This window comes from Poromitra crassiceps, assembly GCF_964638095.1.
Source record: "Poromitra crassiceps genome assembly, chromosome: 23".
Taxonomy (NCBI): domain Eukaryota; kingdom Metazoa; phylum Chordata; class Actinopteri; order Beryciformes; family Melamphaidae; genus Poromitra; species Poromitra crassiceps.
In genome coordinates this window covers 6,057,336-6,077,684 of record NC_139639.1, presented here as the reverse complement: position 1 = coordinate 6,077,684, position 20,349 = coordinate 6,057,336, and the positions used below count along the sequence as shown (strand labels likewise).

Sequence of the window (20,349 nt, the reverse complement as noted above, 5' to 3'; positions counted from 1 at the left end):
ACAAATAAAAAATCCTATCTATCTATATCTATAAAATTGAGTATGTGGGCGTTTGTTTGTATGTTTCAATTCTGTGTCCGGCCACAGCTACGCCGTTTCAAGTGCGATCGGGCTGAAACTTTCATGGGGTGTAAAGGGCTAATTAGGCTAATTAGCTAATAATGTGATGTCATAAGGGCACACACACACACAAGGCGGCATTGTGACAAGACTGGTCAGTGATGTCACACACAGATACTGATGATGTCATCAGTGATATCATAATAGAGTACCGCAGGGATGACTTATATGATAGTCTTAACAAACGTGAATAACTTATGCCTTTTGAAGCGTTTTATGAAAATCGCACTTTAAAAAAAACGCATTTACATTCCAAAAGTCATAAAAGTTATTCACGTTTGTCTAGATTATCATGCTGAACCCAGATTCGCGTTCCCATAAACTTTTGTTAACCACAGACCTTATTTTATGCATTTAAGTGAAACCCCCATGTTAAATCCCATAGACTTTTCCACTGAAGAACCCGGAAGTATACTTCGGGACTCATTCCTGTGGCTCTCTATGGGGCACACAGCCACACACAAGGAGGCATCGTGACATCACTGATGCAATAACATTTAGTGAGCAACACACACACACCGCGCCAATAGGCAACAGGCGAGGCTGAAATATGGGCGAGGCCGTGCAGCGGCTGAGCTAGTTTCACGACAGTTGCCAACATTATGCTGATATGCTACTTTATGTTTCTCGAAGAGCACCGAGTATAGAACTCATTTCATCTGACATCCAACACATTACTACTACAATAATGATCTTTTCACAGAAATACTTACTGGGCCAATAAGATTATAAAGATGAAGATAATGTCTTAGTCTTGCAACCTTCATCAAGTATTTCTTGAGATTGCTGGTCAGTGTAGATGAATGCGCTGAAGGAGCACCATTCAGTGAACGAGCTCATATTTTGGTCAACGGTGAACTGAACGCAGCCGTTTGCATCTAATGAACGTGACAGTGCACATTGTAAACTCGAGCGAGAATTAACAACGCTCGTTTCTGACGTGGACCATTGCCCGCTGGAGAGACATTTTGCTGTCATTTCTGGCTGCGCTGCTTCTAAATCTCTGCTCTCTGTCCCTGCCTCAGGTTCACCATGGGCAGGGCTCAGGCAGCCCACACACACACACAGCCCAGTGACAGTGAAGAGAAATAATAATAATTAAGAAATGAATGTGAACAGTTCATTTTTGGGGAGTGAAGTGTGAACTTGGTTCAAAATTCTAAATTGTGAACTATGAACATGAACTAGTCCATTTTATTGTGTGTGAGCTGAACTTTGAGCTAGCTCTTGTGAAGTGTGAGCTTGCACTACTACATGTTTCCTCACCTTCATCTGTGCGAGCTGCTGCTGTTGTTGCTGCTGCTGGAGTCGCCTGAGGGCTTCCTGCTGCTGCTGCCTCTGTCTCTGCAGCTCCTGCTGTCTCTGTGCCTCCTGCTCCCTCCTCCTCAGCTCCTCCTGCTGGCGAGCCAGAGACGCTGCAGCCTCCTCCTCCGCTCGCTTCTCCTCCTCGCGCCTCCTCAGTGCTTCCAGCTCGTCTAACTTCCTCCGCTCTTCCTCCTGGTGGGGTAGCCAATGATGCGAGGTTAAAGTCTCACAAATCCAGCAAGGAGGCAGACTATGTCAGTGGTGTTCTTGGACTTAACTATGTCAGTGGTGTTCTTGGGGTTAACTATGTCAGTGGTGTTCTTGGACTTAACTATGTCAGTGGTGTTCTTGGGGTTAACTATGTCAGTGGTGTTCTTGGACTTAACTATGTCAGTGGTGTTTTTGGACTTAACCATGTCAGTGGTGTTTTAGGACTTAACCATGTCAGTGGTGTTTTTGGACTTAACCATGTCAGTGGTGTTCTTGGACTTAACTATGTCAGTGGTGTTCTTGGGCTTAACTATGTCCGTGGTGTTCTTGGACTTAACTATGTCAGTGGTGTTCTTGGACTTAACTATGTCAGTGGAGTTCTTGGACTTAACTATGTCAGTGGTGCTCTTGGACTTAACTATGTCAGTGGTGTTCTTGGGCTTAACTATGTCAGTGGTGCTCTTGGACTTAACTATGTCAGTGGTGTTCTTGGACTTAACTATGTCAGTGGAGTTCTTGGACTTAACTATGTCAGTGGTGCTCTTGGACTTAACTATGTCAGTGGTGTTCTTGGACTTAACTATGTCAGTGGTGCTCTTGGACTTAACTATGTCAGTGGTGCTCTTGGACTTAACTATGTCAGTGGTGCTCTTGGGCTTAACTATGTCAGTGGTGTTCTTGGGCTTAACTATGTCAGTGGTGTTCTTGGGCTTAACTATGTCAGTGGTGTTCTTGGGCTTAACTAAGTCAGTGGAGTTCTTGGACTTAACTATGTCAGTGGTGCTCTTGGACTTAACTATGTCAGTGGTGCTCTTGGACTTAACTATGTCAGTGGTGCTCTTGGACTTAACTATGTCAGTGGTGCTCTTGGGCTTAACTATGTCAGTGGTGTTCTTGGGCTTAACTATGTCAGTGGTGTTCTTGGGCTTAACTATGTCAGTGGTGTTCTTGGGCTTAACTAAGTCAGTGGAGTTCTTGGGCTTAACTATGTCAGTGGTGTTCTTGGGATTACCTGTTTGCGAAGGAACTCTTCCCTTTGCTTCCTCTCCTCCTCTTCTCTCCGCCTCTCCTCCAGTCTGCGGAGAGCCTCCTCCTGGGCCAGTCTGACCTCCTCCTCCTTCTGTCTGCGCTGCGCCTCTTCTTGCTCGCGCTGCCTCCTCAACGCTTCCTCCTGAGGGTTCACACACCACTGGATCAGTCTCCTCTCCATCATAAACCAGTGACTCATGACTAAAGCACCACTGTAGCTCCGGGCTGGAAAGAGCTTCAGATGATCATTGTTCAGGTGTTCTACCTGTTTCTGCCGTGCCACCTCCTCTTCCTGCAGGCGTTTGCGTTCCTCCTCCTGCCGAGCTCGCAGCGCCTCCTCCAGCCGCTTCCTCTCCTCCTCCTCCCTCTTGACCCTCATCTCTGCTTCACGCCGCTCCAGGTCCACCTGATAAGAGGAGGACATAGACATTTCCAGCACATGGTATTGTCAGGTTCATGATCTCCAGAGATGCAAAGATTAAAAACCTTTTGCTGGTCTTCTACTGCTTAAAATGCACCTGTTCTTTCTAGTCTGCTTCCTGTTTTGATCTCTTGCCGTTTTTCCCTGATCAACTTGTCATTTGTCCTGTGTAAACTGTGTAAATGTAAAGCACTTTGTCCTGTGTAAACTGTGTAAAGCACTTTGTCCTGTGTAAACTGTGTAAAGCACTTTGACAAATCTGTTTGTTAAAAAGGACTTTACAAAAGACATTCAGATTGACTTCTCTTGCAAGACAGAAAAGTGATTAGAAATGATGTTTACCTTAGCGGTCTTTGCCTTCTCTAACTGTTGCATCTGCTCGATGGTTGGAGCCTGCGCCATGGAGTCTATAGGCAAGTCCCATACGCTGCTACCGTCCCATGCTGTGGAGAATGATGCATTTTGATGCATTGCATTATGGTACAGCTAACACTTAAATTGTGTGAAGTACAATTTTAAGCATTTTGACGTGTGTGGGATAAAGAAAAGAGAAAACCTTTAAGTTTAAGGTTCAGACAAAACACCAAAATTCTGAGACTCACTGCTAGGAGCAGCTGGTTGGAGGTTCGGTGTACAGGAAGCCTGAGAAGACGGTTTCTGCATTTCCCAAACAGAACTAGAGTCTGGTACAGACAAAGACCGGGTAACAGGAGGTAGGAGGCTCTCAGAGGCTCTAAACAAGCAAACAAACAAATGCATGCATTCAATGTCCCCCTGATGCCAGTACAAGGCATTCAATGTTCCCCTGATGCCAGTACAAGGCATTCAATGTCCCCTTGATGCCAGTACAAGGCATTCAATGTTCCCTTGATGCCAGTACAAGGCATTCAATGTCCCCCTGATGCCAGTACAAGCCATGATTTCTAAACACTGAAGATGGCTAGACCTGTATAGGCACAGACACATGATAGATCTGTATAGGCACAGACACATGATAGATCTGTATAGGCACAGACACATGATAGACCTGTATAGGCACAGACACATGATAGACCTGTATAGGCACAGACACATGATAGACCTGTATAGGCACAGACACATGAAGAGGCAGGATATGTTTGATGTGTAAGTGTAGAGCCCGACCGATACTGGATTTTTGAGGCCGATACCGATATTAGGGAGTAAAAAAATTATGATATCGATATATCGGCCGATATTCTTATATTATATATACACATTATATTAAAAAGATTTTTTGCAATGATCCCTCAAAATATCAAGCACTTGACAAAGATATGACTTGATATATGTAATGTAGGCAGGATATTTTACAGCTGATCAATAAACTTTATTGTCCAAAATTACATCAATGCAATGAAACAGTAAACTTCACTGGGAATGTAATAATTATAAATAACTAGAAATAGAAAAACACAAATAGAACAAATATGAAATATAACTCGAGTTAAGAAAAAAGATCAAATATACACAACATGCTGTCTATATGAGAAAAAAAAATGTATCTGCAATATTGGCCGATACCGATATATCTTTATCGCCCGATAATATGGGTGGAGCGATATATGGGTGGGGCTCTAAGTAAGGTGTGTGCAGCTCACCTGGTCTTGAGCACCTGGTATTGCTGTAGGAGCAGATTGATCTGCTGTTGCTGTTGCTGCTGCTGTTGAAGGGGAGCTGAGCTGAGGGCGGCAGCTTTCTGCTGGGCCAGAGCATACTGCTGCCTGGGTGGTGGAACAAAGGATGAGAGGAGGAACGATTATTAGCCTTTTTCTTTCTGCCAAAATCACATTATTAATTCACATTTTAGATCATCAGATAATCGTTTGACTGAAATCAGTCTGTAGACGGAGCTCTGCCACCCTCGCACTTGAGAGGAAAGGATGTCTCAAGGACGCAAGGAAGGGAAACGTGGCTGCCATTAAGAGAATTGGGATGTACCCTTTGCCGTCGAATTGTATGTAGATGTGGGGAGTTGGGCTATATTTGGTTCTGTGGCCCAGATTCGCAACTCAACCCATTCCTGGAACAGCTCCATTAGGATGTAGCACTTTAATAATGTCCATCAACGCTGTAGTTGCAACCGGCTAAGGGTGTCAGAGCTGAGAGACGGGCATACCTGAGGAGGTATTGGTATTGGAGCTGCTGTAACTGGTAAAGGTTGAGGGCAGTCAGCTCCTGCTGCCTCTTCAACCTCTCTTGATCACCATCTCCCTGCATGGTATATCGAGAGAATGAGTCAGAATAGACTAAAAATATCACACACAAAAGACTATCACACATTTGTGTGATAGGGGTTATTTTTCCTAAGGCCACAGTAGTCCTGCTTGCATTTATAATGACAAAGCATCAGTTAGACACAAAAAATCAAAGACCAACAGCTACTTCTTGTAAGTTCCTTTGCATGTTCTGTAGGGGTGTCACAATATATCGTCCCACGAAATTTCGCGATAGTAAAACGTCACGATATGTATCGTTGAGATGAAATCTCATATCGCAAATTTTTTTTTTTTTTTTTTTTTCAAAAAATAGACTAAGAAACGTCTTTGTTTGTTGAAGTTCAATGTGTGGAAAGTAGTTCAGTTGAACAAGTCTCTGAAGAGACACATGAGAAGTTATACAGGAGAGAAACCATTCAATTGAGTTTCTGGCAAAACTGTTTACTTTTACTTGCATAAAAAATAGATTAAGAAAAGTCTTGTTGTTTGAGTTTGAAGAAAAACTGAAGATGCATAATGAGAATTTATACTGCTGAGAAACCTTTTAGTTCAAAGTAAATCTAAGTGACGGTGTAACTCATTCTATTTCAAGATAAGCCTTATCTCCAATCTCATGTTTTTTCTATAGTATTTGTGCATTTCAAATAAAATACTACTTTTCCAGTCATATATTGTCATTATTCAAGTTTAAAAAAATATTGTTAAAATCGTATCGTATCGTATCGTTATCGTGAACCCAGTATCGTGATACGTATCGTATCGTGAACTGAGTGTATCGTGACACCCCTAATGTTCTGACATCATTACTAATTATTGCCCATCGAAATGGGTCTCAAGTGTGCGCAACACAGATTCGGAAGCCCCAAGCCTCACTTGGCAGTCATGGAAAATAATTACCGTAGTATATATATATTATATAATATATATTAGTATATATATTAGTGGCTTGATTGCTTTCTTGGAGCGATGGGGTTATCAAACTGTGTTTTATAACACTATATATATATATATATATATATATATATCGGTATATATATATATATATATATATATATATATAATTTCACCAACTCAACAGCAAAAGACAAGATTGCAGAAGGGGGAAAAAGCAATCAGATGGAGAAGGCCCACTCAACTTTGATTAACCAAGCCATGAAGGATTCCTCTGTTATGTCAGAGTGGAGTAGTGCACCACCTGGAGCTCAGGGCCGGTATGGAATATTTCAGATGAGGAGTCGTGATTTACTAAACAGTAAATATACAGTCCCAGTCAACCAACATGTACCTGCAGAGGGGGAGGTGCCGGGCCGGGGGCGAAGGGCACCCTTCCCCACATCTTGATGATCTCTCCCAGGGGCTGAAATACCTCATCACAGCCCCTCTTCACCAAGAGAGTCATCTGGAAGTAACCCGCCTGGAACCACTCCGTCATCTCCTGGTTACTGAACGGACCTGAGAGAGAGCATCATGGAGAGGTTGCATTCAAGTTGAAATTAAAATAACTAACCAAGTATGGTTTTAATTATGTCTATTTTCAGCAGAGACAATCTCTAAAAATGCCTCCCAGTCTCACCCTGCATCTCCCCCTGGGGATCTTTGTAGAACCACTTGAGAGCAGCCTCGTGGGTGAGAGGCAGCCCTGGAGGCTTGGACTTCTGTGAGTTCTTTGCTGCCAGCCTGTCATTAACTGTCACACCATCCTGAAGGTACGTTACCACATCGTCTGAGACGCCATCCTGAAGGTACGCGACCATCTTTTCTGCCTCCTGGAGGAGCGAGGGAATCAACAAGAGAGAGAGAATTGATGGGTGACTGACTGTGCGTTACTGATGATAACCCTGTATAAATACAAACTAGTCTGGGCAGGTTCAAGGGGACATAGATGAAGCTGATCGGGAGGAGGCATGTGAAAAAGCCCAAAAACAATCCATTAATACAAGAATGAGGCTTCTATAATATAAGTGGTCCCCTAATATTCCTGATACCTGTAGTAAATGCTTTGTTGGAAAGGGTACTCTATTTCATTGTGTATGGGACTGTCCGAAGCTACAAAAATACTGGGAGAGTGTTGTTCAGACGATAACAGAAATTGTTGAAGTTGAGGTCCCACGTCAAGCAAAATGATGTGTTTTAGGTATTTTTCCAGTTAATTTGATTGGTAACTCAAAGCAGAGGACTTTGGCCAGGAGGATGATAGCTCTGTCCTGGAAAAAAATGGAAATACCATCAATACAAGTTTGGAAGAGGGAGATGGCAGCCTGTATGGTGCTAGAACGCCTGACTTATATCAGTAGAGGAAGGGCAGAAGATTTTGAGAGGGTATGGGACCCTCCGATATCATTTCTAGCTCGTTGATGTGCATTGTTTTTTATTTTATTTTTTTGTCTTTGTTTCGTTTTGTTTTATTTATTATTGTTTTGCTTAGTTTAGTTTTGTCTTCTTAACTCATTCACCGCCAGTTTAGGACTGCCAATATTTAGCACAGGCCAAAGATTTTCATAATTGTTGGTCATCTTTCAAGACCCACAGTAAATTATCTATTAGCACCAGAGTGATTTGCAATACCTCAAAATGAAGATGTACGTCTCTGGGTTCACCAGGAAAAAAAAAGTGAGCTTTTAGCATGTTCTGTACTCTACTTATAGCCATTTATATACACCCTGTTTTCCCCCAAAAGTTCTCCCTGAGAAAATAAACAGGAGAAAAGGCAATTTTTGTTGTTTAGGGCACAATCTCAGGCAGAACTCACTCTCAATTCTTTTATTTTGAACTGTATTGACATCAGACATGTAAATATTATTCGTTAGGACACAAATGACAAAAAAAAATATATATATATATATATATATATACACATGAAGTGCTTTTTTTTTACATTCAACAATACAGTTTACTCGGTGTGAGTGTGCAGACAGACAGACAGACAGACAGACAGACAGACACACCGACAGACAGACAGACAGACAGACAGACAGACAGACAGACAGACACACACACACACACACACACACACACACACACGATCCCCGATCCCCCTTTTAGATTTCTAACCCCACATAGGATAAGCAATAACCACGCCCTGTGGCGCTGGGATTGGCCAGGACTCAGGAGCAACACTGGAGGGCACGCAGCCCAGCGATTTCATGAACTGAATAGCTCTTGAGAAAGGACAGCGGGCTGCTGTGATTGCCGCTTCTGCCTTGTGCCTTGCTGTTGTGTGTTTATTTTGCACCCGTCCTCGTCCATGTCTCCCTGTCATATCCTCCCTGCTATCTGGATCGTTCCCGTTTTCCCCTCGGCTATTCAACACGTCCTCACCGCCCTCGCAAACTGATCGATCATTTCCTCATTCCTCCGATGATCAAACACATCTCTTGATTACTTTCTCCCGGCTGGCACAGAGGAAGGCGACTCCAGCTCGTGCAGCGCGCCGAGGCGCGTTTCAATGGCGTTTCTCCTGTCTGCACAAGGAAGCGTTACCAGTTTTCTGCTTTTCCTCTTGCTCAATTTCAAAACAACAGCTGCGGTATGTGTTTGTTCACGTGTTGTCTTAGATGATAGGGACCTGATACCATGTGACAGGCTGGGGAAGTGTTTAAACTACGCCCTGCAGTAATAAAAACAAAAACACGTCAAACACGTCATTGGCGGGGAGGGCTATTTCTGATAACACGTCAAAGACGTCATTGGCGGTGAATGAGTTAATATAATTATGTAGTATGTGAATTTGATTACTATTGTCTGTCTGTGTAATATATGTGGGGAGAAAAATGTGAAACTGAATAAAAATAGTAAAAGAAAAAAAACAACTAGTCTGGGCAGAACAGTTTTGATCAGAACCAGTCAACCCACTAACTTTACCTGCTCAAAGTGTTTCAGGCCCTCATCTTCATCTGTGTCATGTGGTATGGTGGGTCGGCCAATGGGAGCCATCATATTTGTAGGGAAGGGCAGGGGGTGGGTCATCGCCACAGGAACCTCCATGGGCTTTTGCTGCTGTAGGTGGATGATGGGCGACGAAGCGGAGACTTCTGCATTGGACGGGGCAGGTAGAAACAGGCGAGATATTAGATAAGATACATATACTGTATAAGAGAGATATTGAGAGATGTTCTGAGGTGGTGGGTAGAGGGGAAAAACACTTTGCAGTGAGATGAATGAATCACAACCCACCTGCACGTGTGGTGGCTATGTGGACCATGGGTAGGGAGTTGGACATGGGGACATGCAGGGGGACTTTGCTGGCCTCTGGCCGTGGCTGCGGGGGAGACAGTCTCTCCGTCCGCTCGGTCGGCCTTTCGGGCTCTTCCACTCTGCTGGGCTGGAGGGGGGGATGCGACTGGGACACCGCAGTGTGGAGTTCAGGTGCTGGGGGAGCAGCAGGTGGAGCTTCCTCCTCCACTCTGGCCAACTCTGGAAAAGAATCAAGCCAAGACCCGTTGTTAAATTTGGGGCAGTATAGTGGCATAGTCTGTAGGGAGACTACCGTACGCTGCGCCCTACTGTAGAGATGTTTCTGTCAGAGTGAGGGGGGGGGGGGGGGCCCTGCAGCACTCTGCTCACTCGTCTCCCTCGCCCGTTTGTTTCCCTGCAGCATCGTCAAGTCAGCCAGAATGTAAAAGTATGTCTTCCACCACGGGCTTTCAAAATTACGTTAACGTTGACATTAATATCCATTTTGAGTAATGCTTTAGACTAGTTTCACTCCATATGTAATTGTAACACATCACAACTAGTATTGTTGATGTGTAAGCCATTTTATGGAGGTTCCTCATCAGATGATCTCGTTCAAACTTGACTCCAGCCTCCATGTTGTCGTGTTACTTTCTATGATGAAGAGTCAGAGTGCAACAGTGACTTGACCTCACAGCCGGTGTTAAATCCTGCTAAATGAACATGGAAAAGTAGACTGCAGAAAAAAAGTCATGGAGTTCAGCAAGAGTGAGGCCAATGGAGGGAGGCGGCTTCAGAACCCATGGGGTCGGTCTAGAGTCTTTTCTCATTATTTATTATTCTTCTACAGCACACATGGGCAAAATACGGTGCGGGCGCCACCTGTGTGGCCCGCGATGGAATTGCAAAAAAAGCAAAAAAAAAAAAAAAGGGGGGTTGTCTTTTTTACACACACAGTGCACCTGAACGCAACATGCAAGATACCCGCTGAATAAGTGTCCAAATGTTCATGTCATATTCTGGCCAATACTCCACTTCTGTTATAGCATTTCAGTCTGGAATATGGAATATATTTCAATAATCTTTATGACTAAAAGGCTACATTGAAGTAGAAATTTAAATAACTCAAATAACTCATTGGTTTTGGATTTATTTAGCTTCAAGACTGCATTTTTGTTCGTGTGACCCTCAACACAGGCTTTGATCATCCCGGGACACTTACTGATACTTATGCTTAAATTAACCCACATATTCTGATTTATTTCAAGAAAAACATTTCAGCTAGTGGAAATTCTAATTGCCTGGTAACTTTAAAATCTAGCAGCCATATTGGCAGGTGGTCAAAAAAGTTAATTTCAAGCCCTGAGAGCAGGTGGTGACATAGGAGTGAGTGAGAAAAGGATCAAATATTGGTGGTTAAGACTGAATAATGACATCACAATTGTTAATTTAAAATTAGTTATTACTCTAAACCTGGCTTCATATGCACCAAATTTTTCGCGCTGGCGCCGTTCGGCCCTCAGCAAAACCTGGTAGCGAGGAAATTCTTTGTGGCCCTCTCTATCATCAAAGTTACCCATCCATGGGTTACGGCATGACAATATTTGTTCGGCCCCTGGCAACATTCTGGGTTTCTCATGTGGCCCCCCGTGAAAAATAATTGCCCACCCGTTTTACAGGCTGCATTCAATAATATATTATGATCGATCCCCCCCCCCCCTGCAAATTAGTATAGCCAATAAATAGGAATAGGTCTCTTTATTAAAAATAATAATAATTAAAATGGTGGCTAATTAATAGATGATGGCGATCTGATCGTCTATCGGCAATCTCTAATGGCCACGATTGGACGATATGAAAATAGGGACGATTGAGCAGCCCTGTATGTATGTATGTATGTATATATATATATATATATATATATATATATATATATACACTCATATACACACACACACACACACATATAGAATTTCAAATAGTGTTTTTGCTAGAAGTGGCCATCCTAATAAAAAAGCAGTCCATCAAAGAACATTCAAAGATAACAATAGATGAGAATCAGTACTTAACAATCCGAGTGGCTCACCTTCTTTTCTGTCAGCCTCTCTCCTGGCTTCTCTTTCGCTCTCTTTGGTCTCCTTGAAGTGACTCTCCTCCTCCAGGCCCTCTTCACACTCTTCCAAGGTTTTGAAGTGGTGGAGCTCTGCCTCCTCCAGGATGGCCTTGGAGGATTTCTGATAACCCAACAGAGAGCAGAATAGCAGTTAAGTATAATAGCACTCACCGACTTTATAATAGGAACACCTGTAACACCTGCTCATTCATGCATTTATCCACTGAAATACAGGTCAGCAGCTTCAGTTAACATTCACGTCAAAGTACAACTCAACCCGGGTTGTCCTGGTTTTTGACCGGTGGAAAGCTACAAGCCGCGCCAATACCAGAGGTGGAAAACGGGCCATTAGAGGAGAATGGCCAGACTGGTTGGAGCTGACAGAAAGGCTTCAGTAACTCAGATAACCTCTTTACAACTGTGGTGATCAGAGGAGCATCTCAGAATGAACACGTGGAACCTTGAGGCAGCTTTAGTAGCCGGTTGGCAGGGAGATGAAAGCTGATACCAACACAGTAATAGTAAGATGTTTCTAATAAAGTACTCAGTGAGTGTATGCCACAGCTATCATCACATCATCCCATAAAACAGGCATGTTCCAAAGTCCGGCCCTGGAGCCAATTGCGGCCCCGCGGACACATTTTAACTCATTAAGTGCCATAGACGACCTAACTCGTCTTACATAATCCAGCGCTTAAGTGCCAAGGACGGACTAACTCGTCTTACATAAACATTTTTTTTTTTTGACGGTGGGACATCAATCAACCCCTTTTACATCTTCGAGATAACTATTTGGAGCAAGAGCATGTGTGTAATCTATTTTACCGACCACTAAGTGGCGACAGAGACCGAGAGAAGTCACAGCCACGGGACCCAAAAGCCACAAAAGCAGCCGCCTCCCGCGGAAATGGCTTGGCGATTTTACAGTCATTAGCCCGGACACACACACACAGAACGGACAGAGATCCCTTCCCCCCAGAGCCGCGCAGCAACGCGCGAACACACACACACACACACACACACACACACACACACACACACACACACACACACACACCGCGGGAGCAAGCCATTCAAGGAAATGGCGACGCGATTTTACAGTAATCCATTTCAGACTCGTCTTGCCCGACAGGCAGGCAGGCAGCAGCAACGCGCTTCTGACACGCCCGCTGTTAGAGCCAGGAGGAAGGAGGAGAAGACACACGGAGGGAGGAGTTTGAATGAGAGGGGTGTTTCCTGTTGTTATGGAGGAAATTACTGTTCAAAACTATTGTTTAGAATGTCTGACGGTCTTACTGATGCCAAAAATGAATGGTTAAAGTGACTGTTTCACAAAAAGCCATTTATCTCTGAATAAATTTCCAGACGCTGAAACCATGCTGTACTCAACGGCTAATATCTACATAACTACTAACTCTGCAAACTAACTCTTTTAGACAGAGAAAGCACACATTCTATTAGTTATTTTTAGATGATTGGTGTTCATGAATTCTTAACAGAAAAGAATCCTCGGCTCTTCTAAAATGAGCCAGAATCGTCAAAAACACCCCTGGCACAACTTACCTACAGGAATGAAAACATGGCTGGCATTCAATGTGTTAAGTGGCCCTCGGCTTGTCTCTGAAAATATACCATATGCGGCCCTCCACACAGTATTGGTTAATCAAGCAAGCATGGAAGGGGCGGAACTGGAGGGAATAGCGTGATCCTCTCACAGGTTAGGTCCTGCCCGGTGAAACCCCTCGCTGTCAGGTGAAAAGAAGCGGCGACTGCAAATGTATCGGAGGAAGCATGTGCTACTGTACAACTCTTCCCCGGATCGTCAAGAGGGGGTGGAGGAGCGGCAACCGGGAAAGCTTGGCAGGGGGAATTAGCGAAGTACAATTGGGGAGAAAACAGGGGGAAATGCTAAATGCTAAAAATATATATATGACGTATAGATCAAAGGCTTAAAAAAAAAAAAAAAAAAAAAAAAAAAAAATTGCTTGCTGTTTTTGTTAATTTGTTTGTTTTTTTGTAATTAGACCATATGGAAAGTTTATAAGATGAACTGGGTTAGGGCATTTACAACCTTATAGCTTCAGCCCTAACCTTTTCGGCCAGCATCGTATGTTTGTTTTGTTTTGCATGTTTGTTTTTTGTGATGTGGCACGAAATAAACTTTATTCATTCATTCATTCAAATAAATCTGAAAATAAATAAATAATTCCACGCTCACACCTCCTAGTTGCAGCATCTTATCGAGGCGGAGACATAATTCCCGTCATCCTCTCGTGTCTGCCCTCACCTTGAGTGAGAGAAAGGCCCCTGACGAGTCGAAGGTGCCCGCCTCTTCTTCTGCGTCCTCCAGGCACCACTCGGGCAGGCTGTCCCTCTCATCGTCCAGGCTGCCGCTGCCTGAGCGCGGCCTGCGGTAACCGCGTTCGTCCTCTCTGGCGTCGAACGGGAAACGCCGGCGCTGCTCCGGGAGTTCCCGCCACCCTGCCGACCGAGGACAATCTGAGGAGGGGAGCAAGACGGTCAGCAAACTCAAACTGTACAATCAATCAAACCAATCTGACCTCGACGTTAGCTCTCATTTGCATTTAAGCTCAATTTAACAGAGCTTTAAATCATAATGGATTTCAGATTATGGACAGAATCAAGCCTCCAACATGTGTATAGAGATTGCTTTGCATTAGTAAGGGTTACATTATCATACCTCTACTTTATTAGGTCGTATACACTGATCCACCACAACGTTAAAACCACTGACGGGTAGGGGTGTCACGATACACTCAGTTCACGATACGATACGTATCACGATACTGGGTTCACGATAACGATACGATACGATACGATTTTAACAATATTTTTTTAAACTTGAATAATGACAATATATGACTGGAAAAGTAGTATTTTATTTGAAATGCACAAATACAAAACATGCTGTTGTGGGAAATTGTTATTACAATAACAACTAGAAAAAACATGAGATTGGAGATAAGGCTTATCTTGAAATAGAATGAGTTACACCGTCACTTAGATTTACTTTGAACTAAAAGGTTTCTCAGCAGTATAAATTCTCATTATGCATCTTCAGTTTTTCTTCAAACTCAAACAACAAGACTTTTCTTAGTCTATTTTTTATGCATCTTCAGTTTTTCCTGTCAAGTAAACAGTTTTGCCAGAAACTCAATTGAATGGTTTCTCTCCTGTATAACTTCTCATGTGTCTCTTCAGAGACTTGTTCAACTGAACTACTTTCCACACATTGAACTTCAACAAACAAAGACGTTTCTTAGTCTATTTTTGAAAAAAAAAAAATTTTTTTTTTTTTGCGATATGAGATTTCATCTCAACGATACATATCGTGACGTTTTACTATCGCGAAATTTCGTGGGACGATATATTGTGACACCCCTACTGACGGGTGAAGTGCAGAACCTTGATCATCTCGTTACAATGGTCCACCTGTCAAGGCATGGGATCAGGGTCAGCAGGACAATGTCCCATGATGCCACACTGCAAAACACCAGTGCCAAACACCACAGGACACCTTCAGAGGACTTGTGCAGTCCATGCCTCGACGGGGTCAGAGCTTGTTTTGGTGGCACGAGGGGAACTTGTTACCACTTTCAACAGGGAGACGTTTTAAGACGGACTTGTTTCCAACACGCTAATCCAACTGGTTGACTTACTTGAGGAGATGGCTTGATTGAAGGTCTGTAGGTAGGTCTTAGCAAGGTGTATGAGTGTGGAAGTGCATGCTATTGAATGATCAAAAATAAGGCTTGATGCATGCATCTAAAACATGATGTGGATTTCAAAAACGTTCAACAAAAAGCAACTTTAGTTCAAAACAAAATACTAAAGCGTTTACTTGCGCGTTACTTGCGGTTGAGTAACATCATCTGTCTCAAACCCAGCCAGCCGCACGTGTGTCAAATCTAATCAGTTGCTGTCGGGCGCACTGCGATTGCGTCATCACGCGCCCCAAACTAGGCGCCTTGTAGTTCTTTTACAAAACAAAGCAAAATGGCTCCTACAGGAACCTACACAATATTAGGCAGGTGGTTTTAATGTTGTGGCTGATTGGTGCATAGCATACAGCGGGGGGAGTGAAAGGGAATGCAGTACAGATGCACAGAACACAGGTACTGGAATGTCGTGGTCACATCTACTTTTTTAGAAACTCAAGATACCACCCTGTAGAAACTCTGCTGCTTACACGTTTGTCTAAAGCGGACTTGTGGAAACAACAAGACATGGGTAATATGGGGGGGGCAATGCAGTGCCCACCTGGGCTTGGGGGGCACCACCCGCCAGGTGCCAACCCCCCTCATCATCCTCACCATTTTGATCGTCGCGAGAAGTACGCCAGTTATCACACTCTGCGCGTGTAAAGTCTTGCTTCCTCGGCAGGCCCGGTACCACATCCTCATAGTTGGCTCGGACTACAGAGGGGAGAGGTGATTGTCACTACATTGCTTGTCTCAATATATGCTGTGTTTCCAAACTTGCATCAGTCTCACAGAAAATCTATATAAATACAGCATATATATATATATATATATAAATACAGTATATATATATATATATACACAGTATATATATATATATACATATATCTAAGAAAACGGTTAACTCCTGTTATTTACAACTACGCTAGTACACTCAAGACTCAATGCTGCACTTCCCCTCTGTAAATAATTAAACTTGGACAAGGACACACTTACTGTTCATGGGGAAATGGCCTGGAACTGCATCTACTGGGTTGACAGAGAGAAACGGCGGAGTAGATAAGTGCCTGTGCCAATGGAGTACATCAGTCATTTATTGATTATTTGAGTCGCAAATTTCAACACTCACCTGGGTCTTTTCGACCTGGCTTTTCAAACCTTCTATCTCCCCTAGTGAGTGAAAAACATTTATAAAGTTACAATTAAAATGCAACAACTCATTATGGTGGAGAGCCTAAAGACGTGACAATGGAGTCACACAAGGAGACGAACAATGATCTACACGTGTTGTAACTGCCCATCAAAATAAAGACTTCATCACTCTGACGAACACTTAACCCATTGATACCTGATGCAGCATTTGCGTGTATATCTCTCATTTGTGTGTGTATCCCTTTAAGACCGCGAACCGCGTAGGGATACACACACAAATGCTGCATCAGGTATCAATGGGTTAAACCAGTCACTCGATCAGTTCACTTGAATCACTTTACCTGTTGCACCTACCTCATCACACAACCCCCCCCCCCACACACACACACCTAAGGTGCAACATGTTAACTGTGCAATAACTGTCTCAAAGCTTTCCTTATATACAGTAGATCGGTAAACTGTGCAAAATCTGACTTTGAGCCTTGTTTACAATCCAGTGTGGTTTACATATACTTAAGACTGTACATAGGTATACAATTTTCTTGTTATATACAAATGTAGAATAGTCACTCTACATCACACTTATTGTAATAGTAGTTACTTGTTTTAGGTACCTCTGTCAACTCACTGTTCTTGTTTGTTTTAGCTTGTACGCACACCTTCCTCCCCTCTGTGTAAGCACATTGATTGAGAGCAACGTATACCGCAGTAAAATTCTTTGTATGTGTACATACTTGGACAATAAAGCCGGTTCGGACTATCCCCTTACCGACAGCCCATAATAAAACTGATTCTGATTATCCCCTTACAGACACCCCATAACAAAACTGATTCTGATTACCGACAGGCCAGAAATAGGAGTTTGGGTACCTTTCTTCCCAGCTCTGGGAGCGGAGCATCTCCCTCCCTCCGCGGCCAAAGCCTCCTTCCACATCATCAAAACTTCTTTGGTAAAAGCCTCCGTCTCCTCTTCCTCGACCTGCAAACAATCAGGAGTCAACGTGAGCTGCTCACATCTCATGAGGTGTATGTGCAACTGTGTGGCATAAAAAAGTACATTTTTACACCTAGAGAGAAGTAGATTGATGCTTAAAAGCAAACGAGGGGAATTTTGTTAATAAGTACATTTCACTGATATTACTGCAATGCTTATTTCTTTTGTGTAGATTTGTTTTTTCCTTGAAAAAAGTAACTTCTACCCATAGTCATATGCTATATGAACTTTACATGCTGTTCCCAGGATAGAGCCACAAGTTAGAGAATGTACAGAAACGATAAATTTATATTAAAAATGACGAGCTTGAATAATAATGATGTATGGCGGGTGTGGGAGGGGCGGCACCTCCACTTAAATTGGGCGTAGCATGTTCGATGCACATCAAGATGAGTTCAACCAGCTGGAAGAGTCTGCTAAGTAAGCACACCTACAGAGTGCTGATATTACACCCCTTGTCTCAAGCTGCACTGAAATTGGTTGATTTTTTTTTTTTATGCATTTTAACTATCTACAGCAGGTACGGCTCTTTGGAAACTGCACCGACAGAATAACTAAACGGATGAAAGTACGTCCTATGAAAAAACTAAAATCCACCATATTGCTCCCCATAGAGGAAATTCCACCTGCAGCAATTTATCCTTGAAGTGAGAAAGGAAAAACATGATGCAACTATTTATAATCCTGAATAAGGCTCTTACCTCGACCCCTTGAGGTACTTCTGCCTCTTGGCGCCCCTACTATCGGACCACCTCCTCGCCCTGTCAGCCGGAGTACAGCTGCACTGTTTACAGACATGGAAAAATTTCTCTGCAAAGAAAAGACAGGGGGCAGGGGAACAAGAAGGCAGATGCTCAGCTCTCGTATGGTGCACCTGCTCTGGATCAGGATGCACAGATATGAAACATTTTAGCCGATACCGATAACAAATACTAACATCGCTGTTATGGCCGATGACCAATACAGTATATACCGATGTCGATATGATCTGTATAAAAACACATTTCTATGATAATAAAATGTAACATGTAAACACTATGAATTTGAAAAAAGTAATGGATTTCTTTACTTCAAAAACATTTGAAAAAGCCCATAAATCATAGATTTACCGCATTGTTTCCTCTCAATGTGAACATTTTGGCAGATACCAATAACCGATATTAACATTGCAACACCGGACCAATGCCGATATGTAAAAAAAATAATAATAATAATAATACTAACATCAGGCGATACCGATATGATTGCAGATATATCGTGCATCCCTAGTATATTCCAAGATAAACCAGGATTCGACAATGAGGCCTGTCCGACGGCCCAAGGCCAGTGAATGCTGACTTTGGGCTGGTTGATTGTTCAGCAGCTGGTTCTTGTCTTACCATTTGTCACTCCGTAATAAGTCTGTTACCAAGTGGAAAACAACTGTTTTCTCTGGGTTCTCATATCCTGTTCTCAGAATATGAACTTCTACCTTCTGGAAGGCGTTACAGAGCATGCAGGTACAAGTCGAACCGCTACAAGCTCGCCTTCCTCCCAACATCTATCGCCCTATTGAACAAACAACCTGCTCAATCTAAAATCTAAAAAATCCTCATCCTGTTTTTCTGTAGTTTTATTATTTTTATTACCAAGCTACTTGTTTTTAATTTGTAAGCTACTTTTGCACAGTAGTTTCGTAGTTATCTTATCTAGTACTTTTATCTTTTTACTTTGCACATATTTTTCTATTATTATTCATAGTGCAATCTATTTGGCGGGCAGTGCAATACAATCATGCATACTTCCGTAAGGTGCATCTCCCTCACGTGAAACGTGTAGACCTGTCGTTGTCTGTATGTCATACTTGTTGTTTTTATCCATGTGTATGAGTGAAAGGCAGCTGATGTAGCACTGTTGTCCAAGACAAATTTCCCTTCGGGGATAATAAAGTTTATCCTGATCCTGTTGAACCTGGCAAACGACTTCTATTTTAGGCATTTCCTAATTGTTGCAGACAATTATGAACTATTAATGATTGTGCAGTGACATGAGTAAGTATTCCTACCTGTTCCTCCTCTGTAAAAGACACAAGTGCCAGTGGTGGCAAGGGCTCCTCTTGCAAGATGGGCAGAAACTCCTTATCGTGTAGGTCTATAGGGATCTGGCAGGGGGAAGAAAGAATCACATCTTACTGTAAAGCTGCCTGATACTTTGAAAGAATGTGCTCTCAGGCCTGGAATCAAGTCATTTCTTAGGGCAAGGCCACTTTGGCCTTTGATAAATACAAACGGATTTGATGCCCCAGAAAATAGGGAACCAAGGCTAAAACAAGAGTTAAAATTAAAATATTATTTCCCGTAATTTTTCCTCAACAAAATAAATATCCTATAAATTAAGTGCTACAGAGTGATACAGCACATGTAAGACGGCTCAGACTACAAAGTTACTTACGTGTCCAGTAACGCACGATAATGTTAAGTGTAACCCAGATTATTTTCTGTAGCTACAAATTACAGACGTCACCTAAACGCCTCACACCATCTGTGCTACAATTTACTGGTGTTCCTTGCCGGAGTGGTAGAAATCTGTCATTACTGGTGATGTCCAGCCTGATGACGGAGACACTGGGAAATTAGTTTTAAATGAAGAAATCCACAACTGTCTTTTAAGGGCATAACAGCCAGTTCAAAACAGCGCATGTCAAACTGGCCTTGTGGATAGTTAATTTTAGAAGGGGCATTAGGCCAGCCTGCGGGGCATCCACAGCACTGGCCTTTTGGCCTTGGTATAATGCCTGCCCTGTGTTTTAACTAGAGATGTAACGGTATGAAAATTTCACATCACGATTATCGTGAACAAAATTATTAACAGTTATCGTATTATCACGGTATTCG

The 20,349-nt window shown here is 42.8% G+C and overlaps 1 protein-coding gene across 7 annotated transcripts in view; it reads right to left on the bottom strand.

Moving 5' to 3' along the window:
* The window catches only part of gigyf2 (GRB10 interacting GYF protein 2), a 28,886-nt gene that overhangs the window by 5,752 nt on the left and 2,785 nt on the right, over positions 1-20,349 (bottom strand). For 4 of the 7 annotated variants that reach the window (XM_083659623.1, XM_083659624.1, XM_083659627.1 and 1 more), the window contains exons 4-22: positions 19,521-19,616; positions 18,178-18,286; positions 17,353-17,461; positions 16,460-16,500; positions 16,327-16,359; positions 15,943-16,044; positions 13,896-14,107; positions 11,582-11,729; positions 9,496-9,735; positions 9,184-9,353; positions 6,896-7,088; positions 6,608-6,774; positions 5,223-5,317; positions 4,705-4,827; positions 3,688-3,818; positions 3,428-3,528; positions 2,930-3,070; positions 2,648-2,806; positions 1,387-1,617 (exon numbers count right to left, since the gene is read on the bottom strand). In XM_083659623.1, coding sequence (XP_083515749.1) covers positions 1,387-1,617; positions 2,648-2,806; positions 2,930-3,070; positions 3,428-3,528; positions 3,688-3,818; positions 4,705-4,827; positions 5,223-5,317; positions 6,608-6,774; positions 6,896-7,088; positions 9,184-9,353; positions 9,496-9,735; positions 11,582-11,729; positions 13,896-14,107; positions 15,943-16,044; positions 16,327-16,359; positions 16,460-16,500; positions 17,353-17,461; positions 18,178-18,286; positions 19,521-19,616 — 2,601 coding nt within the window. Of the gene's footprint in view, positions 1-1,386; positions 1,618-2,647; positions 2,807-2,929; positions 3,071-3,427; positions 3,529-3,687; positions 3,819-4,704; positions 4,828-5,222; positions 5,318-6,607; positions 6,775-6,895; positions 7,089-9,183; positions 9,354-9,495; positions 9,736-11,581; positions 11,730-13,895; positions 14,108-15,942; positions 16,045-16,326; positions 16,398-16,459; positions 16,501-17,352; positions 17,462-18,177; positions 18,287-19,520; positions 19,617-20,349 lie in introns of all 7 variants that reach the window. The other 3 variants (XM_083659625.1, XM_083659628.1, XM_083659626.1) reach the window with 2 other exon arrangements.